We start from the raw sequence: 13727 nt of genomic DNA, 5'->3' as shown, positions 1-13727 counted from the left end.
ACATCATTGCCCTTGAACCATCGGTGTGATTTTCCGAAATCTTGATATCTAATGGTTAAAATTATTCATTATAAAGTGATTCAAATATCTTTAGTCATGAAAAAGCAGCGCTGGACTTTGGTGAAACGTTGAAACTTTAGCAATATTAAAAAAACAATGAAAATTTATTTATTGGATTTATTGTATTCATGATTTTTATCCATTCCGCGTCATTCTTAACCTCAGCAGGGGAGGCCTACGCACCTGATCCACCTCTGGTGTTTCCAGGAGCCCATGTTTGCCCAAATCTTAATTTTGTATTCTTTACAAGATTTATGAGATTGATCGCTATTTTATTTATCTTCCCTTCTCTCAAACTTAAAAAATTATATTCACTAAAAGAAGCTTTATTTACTAATGACGTCATACTCACCTGCGTCATATTTCTATAGATAACGAGTGTCGGAGTTCCCCCTGTGTTCATGGGAACTGTAATGATTTGGTGAACATGTACACGTGTCATTGTGACCCTGGATATACCGGTGTAAACTGCCAGACAGGTAAATCTGTGTGATTTCTTCCTTTTGATATCATGATGTTTTTTATTATTCCCTCACAGCATCCTGTTCAATAACGATAATCTTCAATCATCGGTGGGAACATGCAATATCAGAGAAAGAATGAAAATTATTTGTTTATACACCTGTCTACATGTTTATTCATTATGTAGATATCGATGGATGTCTACATGTATATTCATTATGTAGATATCAATGAGTGTCTACATGTATATTCATTATGTAGATATCAATGAGTGTCTACATGTATATTCATTATGTATATATCAGTGAATGTCTGCATGTATATTCATTATGTATATATCAGTGAGTGTCTGCATGTTTATTCATTATGTAGATATCAATGAGTGTCTACATGTATATTCATTATGTAGATATCAATGAGTGTCTACATGTATATTCATTATCTAGATATCAATGAGTGTCTACATGTATATTCATTATGTAGATATCAATGAGTGTCTACATGTACATTCATTATGTAGATATCAATGAGTGTCGGAGTTCCCCCTGTGTTCATGGAAACTGTAGAGATTTGGTGAATATGTACATCTGTCATTGTAACCCAGGATATACCGGTGTTGACTGTCAGACAGGTAAATCTTGGTCATTCTCTGTTGATGGTCTTTTTAAAATAGATATGATTATATTTCTTTTTGCACACGCCATTCATACTGAGGCAGTTAAAAAACGCAATACTGGGTAATTTTGGTTTTGATTCTTATTTAATTAATTTAACACATATCATGTATCTGGTATATAATCTTTGATAAATAAAGTCTAATATCCTTCAATTTAAAACGTCATTGCTATTCTCTGAGAAGCTACAAACGAAGGGGTGGGTAAAAATTCTGAATTGGTTCACTTCCACCGGGAATGTCCACCATTAGCGTTTATGACGGCGTGTAGGTGATGTTCCATTGACTGACAAATTGTGCGAATGGTTCTTTGGGAATATTCTGCCACTCCTCCAACATTTCCCTTCCCAGTTCTTGTGGATTCTGGGACTGGAGGCTGCTCACACGTCTACCAAGCTCGTCCAAAACATGTTGAATCGGATAAAGGTCTTGGAACATGGCGGGCCAATCAAGGCCATTGATATCATTTCTTTGAGGAGAATTCCGTGTCCATTATGCAGTGTGTGTCATCGCTTCTGCTGAAACCTATCTGTTGGCTTGTCTGTGTTGTTGTATCAGTGGTTCCAACATAGGCTACAGAACGGTATCTATATACTGATGAGCCGTTACGGTAAAGTGCAAAATTACCAATTGGGAGCGAAAATTTGTGCTGACCTCCGCCAAATCGTTGTCGTTGAAGAACGCAAATGACTATGTAACGGTCACGCACACGTCGTTAAACTCGTATTCTGACGTCCGCATTACTGACTTTCAATCTTTATTCATCACAAAACAAGACTCATGTCCAATAATGGCGTTGATTTATCCGCTCTCCGGCAAACTGCAATCAGTAACATTGATGGTTGGGTTTAAGTTGTAAACCTTTGTAAGGTTTTCTGCAGAGAATCACATGACATTTCAATATTCGAGAAACTCCTACGATGAATTCCCTTACCATGACGTCCAAGTGTTTGCCTCACCGTCGTCCCGGCAGCCGTAAACCTACTCTGAAAGTGGTGTTATCATATGAACACCTGTTGACTTTGCGTTGTCACAAATGGTCGGCCAGCTGGTTTGGGTGATCATTCATGGACCCTGTTTGGTGATTACGTCTAATAATCGGCTTGTCGTACAAGATGAATGTTAACGCGTCTATCTACGTCCCGCTGACTGATATCTGCTTGTACCATACCGAGTGCTTGATTTCGTTAATTGTTAAACTCGGAATTGTTTAATTTCCTATTTATAAGTTGTAAGTGCATTTGCTATCGACAACAGAGTTGTTTCACGATGACAAAACTGGTCTTTACTTTTCCATTGTTTTTTTTAGTAACATCTGAAATATCCCGTGCAATAGTATGAGTATGGTGTATGATGGGGCGATTTTGAAAAAAAATCATCATTTTTAGAAAAGAAATAGGTGTTGTGTTTTTAAAGTCCGTCAGTATGATTAACACATGTATTTAAATTCTTCACTTTTCCTCTGTTGGAAGTTGTTCAGTAAATCTCGACCCACGGGGAAGTTTCTTGCTGTACAATGACTTCCAACATCGGTCAGTCTTTGTACAGGTAAAGAGAGGGAGATTTTGCTGTTCAATAACTTCCATTATGAGGAAGGCATTGTGCAAGAAGGGGATGGGTCTTCTTATTGTTCAATAACTTCCAATATGAGGAATTAATTACATTGCTTAAGAGATGTTTGTTGGCTGTATATCAATTTGAATATCACTTATACGGGTAAGGAACTGAAGTTTCTTGTACAATGACGTCCAAAATCGGACAGTAATTGCACAGGTAAGGCGGTTGAGTTTCTTGCTCCAAGTAACTTCCAACATCAGAAAATTATTACGCAGTAAAATCCTTGCATATCAAGAAATTATTGCTCGGATAAGAACGCGGAACTTCTCATCCTCGTAATCTCAAATATCAAGATATTGTTGGGTAAGAAGATGGACCTTTTCATCCTCATAATCTGCAATATCAAGAAATTATTGTTCGGGTAAGAACGCGGAACTTTTCATCCTCATAATCTCCAATATCAGAAAGTAATAACAGAGACGATTTAAACTGCTGTACAATGAAAATATTTTCAATATTTTCAAATATTCTCAAACAGTAAGGTATTCTACAGGTGAGGCAGTGCAGCTTCTCAATGTACAATGACTGTGCAATAACTTCCAATGTAAGACTTATACGGTACCAATTTTGATGCACCAGATGCACATTTCGACAAATTATGTCTCTTCAGTGATGCTCAACCGAATTGTTTGAAATCCGAAATAACAATGACGTTTTAGAGGTATGATAGGCAAAAATAGTGTGCCAAAAAAGTGGAGTCAAATTCGTTTAAGGATAAGAGCTATGCGTGAGGGAGATAATCCTTAATTTTGAAGTGAATTTCTAAATTTTATAACAGGAATTAAATATACATCCGTATTTTCAAGCTAGTAACGAAGTACTTACCTACTGGGTTGTAGAGACCCTCGGGGATTAACAGTCCACCAGCAGAGGCCTCGACCCAGGGGTCTTAATGTAAAATTTATACGGTACCAATTTTGATGCACCAGATGCGCATTTCGACAAATCATATCTCTTCAGTGATGCTCAACCGAAATGTTTGAAATCCGAAATAACAATGAAGTTTATAGCTATGATAGGCAAAAGCAGTGTGCCAAAAAAATCAAGAAATCATGTGTGAAAACTATCTGTATCGTATAAGTTAATTAACTATTTCATTCACATGACACATACCTGTCCAGCATCGAGTTGTGACTTGGATGACATTGTCATCTACAGACAAGCATTCAGGAAAGTCATGCAATACACATGGATAATTATAAGGAGTTGAAAATCATATGCTTAGTTTATTAGTCGATATCAACGTGTATAAAGGAACATTTATACATATAATATATCTATACTGTCATCTCAGACTATATTTAGATATCAATGAGTGCCAGGGATCCCCCTGTCTTCACGGAAACTGCTCTGATTTGGTGAATATGTACATCTGTCATTGTAACCCTGGATATACTGGTGTAAACTGTCAGACAGGTAAATTTTATATACACCTTGAGTGGGCTAAGTACAGTACATTTACAGTACACACTAAATTCGACTGACCGGACATTTATTTGAACTGGAAATCATCCGCTATTTGATGCATCATGTGAACATGATTATTTAATACGTTCTATTCACGTGTACATTATATACATGTATATTCATTATGTAGATATCAATGAGTGTCGGAATTCCCCCTGTGTTCATGGAAACTGTAGTGATTTGGTGAATATGTACAGCTGTCATTGTGACCCAGGATATACCGGTGTAAACTGTCAGACAGGTAAATCTGAGTGATTTCTTCCTTTTAATACCATGACGTATTTTGTTATTCCAACACAGTAACCTATACAATAATGATACGCAAGAGTTTGTTCTGCGTATGATAAGAATTCAAATCGAGGCAGGCAACTGACAAACATGCAGATGTTCCAGGTGTTTCAACAGTCTCGTTTAAAGTCAGCATTTTGCAAATTCTATGCTCGTTATAATGATCTATTGACAGGGGATGCTTACTCCTCCTAGGCACCAAATCCTACCTCTGGTATGTCCAGGGGTCCGTGTTTGCCCAACTATCTATTTTGTATTGCTTATAAGAGGTATGAGATTGCACACTGTTCGTTATCTTCACTTTTCTTTTATCATTAGTAGGAACATGCTATATCAGAGAATGAATAGTCTTTGTTTGTTGGGTATACTTCCATTTTAAGAATGTTTCATTCATGTAAACAATCTAAAGCTAAAGTGTAAATTTCCAAATATACATGGAACTCAGCCGCAACAGGAAAGGTTCTTACTCGTATCAAGACGAACCGTACCACGGAACCCTTACAAACAAAGATACATTGCTGGATCCAGTAAGTGCTCTACCAAGCCCCTATATTTGCTCCTCACGAAAATGTTAACAGCTGTGAAGGAGAAACTTCAAACTTACTGTGCAACTACATATGCCAGAAGTGGTGTTAATCAAATGTGGATTCTAAAAAATTCTAAAGAACTTTTAGTAAACTTGAAATCACAGAATTTTTCCCAAATCAATAGCATTAAAACCTATGACTTTTCAACACCATACACGACCATTCCTCACGATAAATTAAAGACTAGACTTTTTGACATCATAGACAGTTGCTTCTTCAACAAAAACGGAAAACGGAAATATTCATATCTAGTGATCAGTCATTCAAAAACTTACTTTGTTAAACACCACTCCGATTCCACGCACAAGTACTCTGAAGTTGAAATAAAAAATATGCTAGAGTTCCTCATTGACAATATCTTCGTGGTCTTTGGTGATCAGGTCTTCCAACAGTCTGTTGGAATTCCCATGGACACGAATTGTGCTCCTTTGTTAGCTGACCTGTTTTTATATTCATATGAAGCAGAATTTATTCAAAAACTTCTACGTCAGAAAAAAAAATCTCTCGCTGTGACCTTCAATTCGACTTTTAGATATATCGATCACGTTTCGTCTATTAACAATGATAGCTTTCATTCATATGTTGATTTGATATATCCCTGTGAGTTCGAAATAAAGGACACCACAGAGTCGTCCACTTTTGCTTCATACTTAGATAATTTATTGAAAGTAGACATTAACGGCAAACTGACAACTCAACTGTATGACAAACGGGATGATTTCAGCTTCTCCATCGTCAACTTCCCATATTTGTGTAGCAATATTCCATTATCACCTGCATATGGTGTTTATATAGCTCAACTGATTCGATATGCAAGAGCTTGTTCTGGGTATAGTCAGTTTTTAAATCGAGGTAAGTTACTGACAAACAAGTTGATGGTACAGGGATTTCAATAGTCTCGATTGAAGTCAGCATTTCGCAAATTCTATGGTCGTTATAACGATCTAGTTCGTCAATACAACCTCGCATTGGCTCAAATGCTGTCTGACGTGTTTCATACCGATTGTTAAGCCGTTCTTGGCACACTGATTTTGACTGCGGATAACTCCGTTTACCTGATCAGGATATAGGGCTCACGGCGGATGTGACCGGTCAACAGAGGATGCTTACTCCTCCTAGGCACCTGATCCCACCTCTGGTGTGTCCAGGGGTCCGTGTTTGCTCAATTATCTATTTTGTATTGCTTATAGGAGTTATGAGATTGATCACTGTTCCTTATCTTCACCTTGCATATGAACAAAAAATATCGAAAGAATAGTGGAAAGAAATGTGACTTTATTTCACTGATCGAGACCTCGCCAACTTGAAAATGCGAATGGATTGAAAACGATTCAGTGAGGATTCTTCATCATTCCAACACCTACTATGCGTGTCCTAGATCGTCAGACTAAAAGATCTCAATGGAAAGGTCTGCGACATGAATAATGAACCAGTTTTCACTGTTATGTAAATCATTTCATAACTAATTATTAAACATCATCACAATGATTCAGTGTTAGAAGGCTTGTTTTTTGGATTCGATACCTCGACGTGAGAAAACTGAATCGAGAAAGTAAATGTTGATTGTCCCTTTGTCAAGTCCTTGGCATTAGTTACTTACATAGGCACATGTGTCCCATGGGCATTGTACTTTAAAGTTGGCGACGTATTTATAACTGAAATAATTGAAATATTCTGCATCTCTTGGTTTATATGGACTAATGTAATGATACAAAGGTCAAAGAGCGTCTGAAAATTTGCACGTGATGTTTTTATTTCATCTTGATTCAAATCAAGGCTTAGCCACACCATATCTCATCTGAGATGCCATTTTTCAACTGACCTAAAAATGGTATTATGCAAAGTTAAAAATCCAAATGCATAACGTACATGAAAATATCGTATTTATGAACTATGTTTTATCAGTGTATATCAGACGGTCTTATTTCTTTAGATATCAATGAGTGTCTGAGTTCTCCCTGTCTTCACGGAAACTGCTCTGATTTGGTGAACATGTACAGCTGTCATTGTGACCCAGGATATACCGATGTAGACTGTCAGACAGGTAAAATGTAGTTACACCTTGAGGAAATTAAGTCCAGTACAACTGAACTACATTGATATCTCATTTTGAACTGGAAGTCATCAGCTATTTGATGTACGAAGTGAACATGTCGTCTAATGTTCCATTCACGTGTACACCTGTCTACCTGTTTATTCATTATGTAGATATCAATGAGTGTCTACATGTATATTCATTATGTATATAGTGAGTGTCTGCATCTATATTCATTATCTAGAGATCAAAGAGTGTCTACATGTTTATTCATTATCTAGATATCAATGAGTGTCTACATGTTTATTAATTATCTAGATATCAATGAGTGTCTACATGTATATTCATTATGTAGATATCAATGAGTGTCTACCTGTTTATTCATTATCGAGATATCAATGAGTGTCTACATGTTTATTAATTATCTAGATATCAATGAGTGTCTACATGTATATTCATTATATAGATATCAAAGAGTGTTTACATGTATATTCATTATCTATATATCAATGAGTGTCTACATGTATATTCATTATGTATATATCAGTGAGTGTCTACATGTATATTCATTATGTAGATATCAATGAGTGTCAGAGTTCACCCTGTGTTCATGGAAACTGCTTTGATTTGGTGAATATGTACATCTGTCATTGTGACCCTGGATATACCGGTGTTGACTGTCAGACAGGTAATTTTTATATACACCTTGAGTAGGCTCATTTCAATACCTCTGAATTAGACTGAACAAACATTTATTTGAACTGGAATTCATCTGCTATTTGACCTTGAAGTGAACAAGGTTATTATCTAAAGTTCTATTTACATGTACACTTGTCTACATGTATATTCATTATCTAGATATCAATGAGTGTCGGAGTTCCCCCTGTGGTCATGGAAACTGTAGTAATTTGGTGAACATGTACACGTGTCATTGTGACCCTGGATATACCGGTGTAAACTGCCAGACAGGTAAATCTGGGTGATTTCTTCCTTTTGATATCATGATATCTTTTTGTTCTTCCATCACAGCATCCTGTTCAATAACAATAATCTTTAATCCTTAGTAGGAACATGAAATATCAGAGAAATAATGAAAATTATTTGTTTATACACCGGTCTACATGTTTATTCATCATGTAGATATCAATGAGTGTCTACATGCATATTACTTATGTAGATATCAACGAGTGTCGGAATTTCCCCTGTGTTCATGGAAGCTGTAGTGATTTTGTGAACATGTACAGCTGTCATTGTGACCCTGGATATACTGGGGTAAACTGTCAGACAGGTAAATCTTTGTCATTCTCTGTTCATCATCTTTTTAAAATAGATATGATAATATTTATTTTTGCGCACGCCATATATGCTGAGGCAGTTTGAAAACGGAACACTGGGCAATTTTGGTCTTATTTCTTATCTAATTAATTTGAAACATATCATGTTTCTGGTATATAATCTTTGATAAATAATGCCCAATATCCTTCAATTTAAAACGTCATTGCTATTCTCTCTGATTTGGTTCACTTTCACCGGGAATGTCCACCATTGGCGTTTATGACGGCGTGTAGGTGATGTTCCATTGACTGACAAATTGTGCGAATTGTTCTTTGAGGAATATTCTGCCACTCCTCCAACATTTCCCTTCCCAGTTCTTGTGGATTCTGGGACTGGAGGCTGCACACACGTCAACCAAGCTCATCCAAAACATGTTGAATCGGATAAAGGTCTAAGGACATGGTGGGCCAATCAAGACCATTGATATCATTTCTTTAAGGAGAATTCCGTGTTCATTATGCAGTGTGTGTCATCGCTCTTGCTGAAACCTATCTGTTGGCTTGTCTGTGCTGCTGAATCAGTGGTTCCAACATAGGCTATAGAACGGTATCTATATACTGATGAGCCGTTACATTAAAGTGCAAAATAACCAATTAGGAGCGAAAATTTGTTTTGACCTCCACCGAATCTGTGTTGTTCAAGCACGCAAATGACTATGTAACGGTCTTCCACACGTCGTTCAACTCGTATTCTGACGTCCGCATTACTGACGTTCAATCTTTATTCATCACAAAACAAGACTCATGTCCAATAATGGCGTTGATTTATCCGCTCTCCTGCAAACTGCAATCATTAACATTGATGGTTGGGTTTAAGTTGTAAACCTTTGTAAGGTTTTCTGCAGAGAATCACATGGCATTTCAATATTCGAGAAACTCCTACGATGAATTCCCTTACCATGACGTTCAATTGTTTTCTACGCCGTCGTCGCAGCAGCCGTAAACCTGCTCTGAAAGTGGCGTTATCATATGAACACCTGTTGACTTTGCGTTGTCACAAATGGTCGGCCAGCTGGCTTGGGGTGATCATTCATGGACCCTGTTTGGCGATTACGTCTAATAATCTGCTTGTCGTACAAGATGAATGTTAACGCGTCTATCTACATCCGCTGACTGACACCTGCTTGCACCATACCGAGTACTGGATTTTGTTAATTATTAATCGCGGAATTGTTTAATTTCCTATTTATAAGTTGTAAGTGCATTTGCTATCGACAACAGAGTTGTTTCACGATGACAAAACTGGTCTTTACCTCTCCATTGTTTTTGAGTAACATCTGAAAAATCCCGTGTAATAGTATGAGTATGGTGTATGATGGGGAAATTTTACGAGTTTGAAAAAAAAATTATCATTTTTAGAAAAGAATTAGATGTTGCGTTTTTAAAGTCCGTCAGTATGAGTAACACATGTGTCTAAATTTTTCAGTTTTCCTCTGTTGGAAGTTGTTCAGTAAATCTCGACCCACGGGGAAGTTTCTTGTTGTACAATGACTTCCAACATCGGTCAGTCTTTGTACAAGTAAAGAGAGGGAGATCTTACTGTTCAATAACTTCCAATATTAGGAAGACATTGTGCAAGAAGGGGATGGGGCTTCTTATTGTTCAATAACTTCCAATATGCGGAATTAATTGCATTGCTTAGGAGATGTTTGTTGGCTGTATATTAATTTGAATATCATTTATACGGGTAAGGAACTGAATTTTCTTGTACAATGACGTCCAAAATCGGACAGTAATTGCACAGGTAAGGCGGTTGCATTTCTTGCTACAGGTAGCTTCCAATATCAGTAAAAGTATTACACAGTAATATCCTCCCATATGAAGAAGTTATTTTTCGGATAAGAAGGTGGAACATTTCACTCCAATATCAGAAAGTAATAACAGAGACGGTTTAAATTGCTGTACAATGTAAATATTTTTCAATCAGTATGGTATTGTACGGGTAAGGCAGTGAAGCTTTTCAACGTACAATGACTGTGCAATAACGTCCAATATCAAGAAGTCTTTCAACGGGCAATTTGTTTGTTGGTCAATCATTTATACTGTGCAATAATTAGAATTCGGGGTGGCTCAATTTTCGTGGGAATTCGTTGGTACCCCTCACCCACGAATTTACATCCTCAACGAATAAAGGCAACTAGTATACAAGAATCCCACAAATGTATAAATCCACGAAATTTTGTCCCCACGAACCCGTAAAAATTCAGCAATCCACGAAAATTTGCCCCCACGATTTAAATGATTCTACAGTATATGTCATATGTAAAAAAAAAAAAAATTATCAACGTCATCAAAGTTAATTAACTATTACATTCACATGACACATACCTGTCCAGCATCGAGTTGTGACTTGGATGACATTGTCATCTACAGACATGCATTCAGGAAAGTCATGCAATACACATGGATAATTATAAGGAGTTGAAAATCATATGCTTAGTTTTTTAGTCGATCTCAACGTGTATAAAGGAACATTTATACATATGTCTATACTGTCATCTCAGACTATATTTAGATATCAATGAGTGCCAGGGACCCCCCTGTGTTCATGGAAACTGCTCTGATTTGGTGAATATGTACATCTGTCATTGTAACCCTGGATATACCGGTGTAAACTGTCAGACAGGTAAATTTTATTTACACCTTGAGTGGACTAAGTACAGTAAATCTAAATTCGACTGAACGGACATTTATTTGAACTGGAAATCGTCCGCTATTTGATGCATCAATTGAACACGATTATTATTTGATACGTTCTATTCACGTGTACATTTGTTTACATGTATATTCATTATGTAGATATTAATGAGTGTCTACATGTATATTCATTATGTAGATATTAATGAGTGTCTACATGTATATTCATTATGTAGATATCAATGAGTGTCTACATGTATATTCATTATGTAGATATTAATGAGTGTCTACATGTATATTCATTATCTAGATATCAATGAGTGTCTACGTGTATATTCATTATGTAGATATCAATGAGTGTCTACATGTATATTCATTATGTAGATATCAATGAGTGTCTACATGTATATTCATTATCTAGATATCAATGAGTGTCTACATGTATATTCATTATGTAGATATCAATGAGTGTTGGAATTCCCCCTGTGTTCATGGAAACTGTAGTGATTTGGTGAACATGTACAGCTGTCATTGTGACCCAGGATATACCGGTGTAAACTGTCAGACAGGTATATCTGAGTGATTTCTTCCTTTTAATACCATGACGTATTTTGTTATACTAACACAGTATCCTATACAATAACGACACGAGTGTGTTCTGCGTATGATAAGGATTCAAATCGAGGCAGGCAACTGACAAACATGCAGATGTTGCAGGGGTTTCAACAGTCTCGTTTAAAGTCAGCATTTTGCAAATTCTATGCTCGTTATAATGATCTATTGACAGGGGATGCTTACTCCTCCTAGGCACCAAATCCTACCTCTGGTATGTCCAGGGGTCCATGTTTGCCCAACTCTCTATTTTGTATTCTTATAAGAGGTATGAGATTGAACACTGTTCGTTATCTTCACCTTTCTTTTATCATTAGTAGGAACATGCTATATCAGAGAATAAATAGTATTTGTTTGTTAGGTATACTTCTATTTTAAGAATGTTTTATTCATGTAAACAATTTAAAGCTAAATTGTAAATTTCCAAATATACATGGAACTCAAAGCCGCAACAGGAAAGGTTGTTGCTCGTGTCAAGACAAACCGTACCACGGAACCTTTTTAAAATCACATTAAAGACCCGTGACTTTCATTTCCTTGACGAAATAACAGTTACTTCCTTTGGTGAGCGTTTTTGGTTTGACACGGCGCTGGTATCGAGTATCCATCCTGGACCCTGCGAAATAAGTACATAACCGCTAGGCTAGAGTCACCGGTCTAATTATTCGTAACAAAAACCTTGATCCTTTTATTCACTATGGTATTTTTGTTGGGGTAGATATATATATGACCAAAAAATATCGAAAGAATAGTGGAAAGAAATGTGACTTTATTTCACTGATCGAGACCGCGCCAGCTTGAAAATGCGAATGGATTGAAAACGATTCAGTGAGGATTCTTCATCATTCCAACACCTACTATGCGTGGCTTAGATCGTCAGGCTAAAAGATCTCAATGGAAAGGCCTGCGACATGAATAATAAACCAATTTTCACTGTTATGTAAATCATTTCATAACTAATTATTAAACATCATCACAATGATTCAGTGTTAGAAGACTCGTTTTGTGGATTCGATACCTGGACGTGAGAAAACTGAATCGAGAAAGTCAATGTTGATTGTCCCTTTGTCAAGTCCTTGGCATTAGTTACTTACATAGGCACATGTGTCTCATGGGCATTGTACTTTAAAGTTGACGACGTTTGATAACCGAAATAACTGAAATATTCTGGATATCTTGGTTTACACGGACCAATGTAATGATACAAAGGTCAAAGAATATCTGAAAATTTGCACGTGATGATTTTATTTCATTTTGATTAGCCACACCATATCTCATCTAAGACGACGTTTTTCAACTGACCAAAAAGTGGTATTATGCAAAGTTAAAAATCCACATGCATAACGTACATGGAAATATCGTATTTATGAACTATGTTTTATCAGTGTACATCAGACGGTCTCATTTCTTTAGATATCAATGAGTGTCTGAGTTCTCCCTGTCTTCACGGAAACTGCTCTGATTTGGTGAACATGTACAGCTGTCATTGTGACCCAGGATATACCGATGTAGACTGTCAGACAGGTAAAATGTACTTACACCTTGAGTAAATTAAGTCCAGTACAACTGAACTACATTGATTTATCAATTTGAACTGGAAGTCATCAGCTATTAGATGTACGAAGTGAACATGTCATTTAATGTTCCATTCACGTATACACCTGTCTACATGTTTATTCATTGTGTATATAGTGAGTGTCTGCATATATATTCATTATCTAGAGATCAATCAGTGTCTGCATATATATTCATTGTCTAGATGTCAATGAGTGTGTACATGTATATTCATTATGTAGATAGCAATGAGTGTGTACATGTATATTCATTATGTAGATATCAATGAGTGTCTACATGTATATTCATTATATAGATATCAATGAGTGTCTACATGTATATTCATTATGTAGATATCAATGAGTGTCTACATATATATTCATTATGTAGATATCAATGAG

At 36.4% G+C, this 13727-nt stretch overlaps 1 protein-coding gene across 1 annotated transcript in view; it reads left to right on the top strand.

Moving 5' to 3' along the window:
• LOC125658672 (fibropellin-1-like) overlaps positions 1-13727 on the top strand; it is a 28488-nt gene that overhangs the window by 7755 nt on the left and 7006 nt on the right. Inside the window, exons 5-15 of the mRNA XM_056150804.1 lie at positions 432-539; positions 1043-1153; positions 4118-4228; positions 4410-4520; positions 7088-7198; positions 7767-7877; positions 8048-8158; positions 8367-8477; positions 11039-11149; positions 11619-11729; positions 13186-13296. Of these exons, the coding sequence (XP_056006779.1) occupies positions 432-539; positions 1043-1153; positions 4118-4228; positions 4410-4520; positions 7088-7198; positions 7767-7877; positions 8048-8158; positions 8367-8477; positions 11039-11149; positions 11619-11729; positions 13186-13296 (1218 nt within the window). The remainder of the gene's footprint in view (positions 1-431; positions 540-1042; positions 1154-4117; positions 4229-4409; positions 4521-7087; positions 7199-7766; positions 7878-8047; positions 8159-8366; positions 8478-11038; positions 11150-11618; positions 11730-13185; positions 13297-13727) is intronic.

This window comes from Ostrea edulis, chromosome 9 (genome assembly GCF_947568905.1).
Source record: "Ostrea edulis chromosome 9, xbOstEdul1.1, whole genome shotgun sequence".
NCBI classification, from domain to species: Eukaryota; Metazoa; Mollusca; class Bivalvia; order Ostreida; family Ostreidae; genus Ostrea; species Ostrea edulis.
This window is presented reverse-complemented; position numbering and strand designations above follow the sequence as displayed.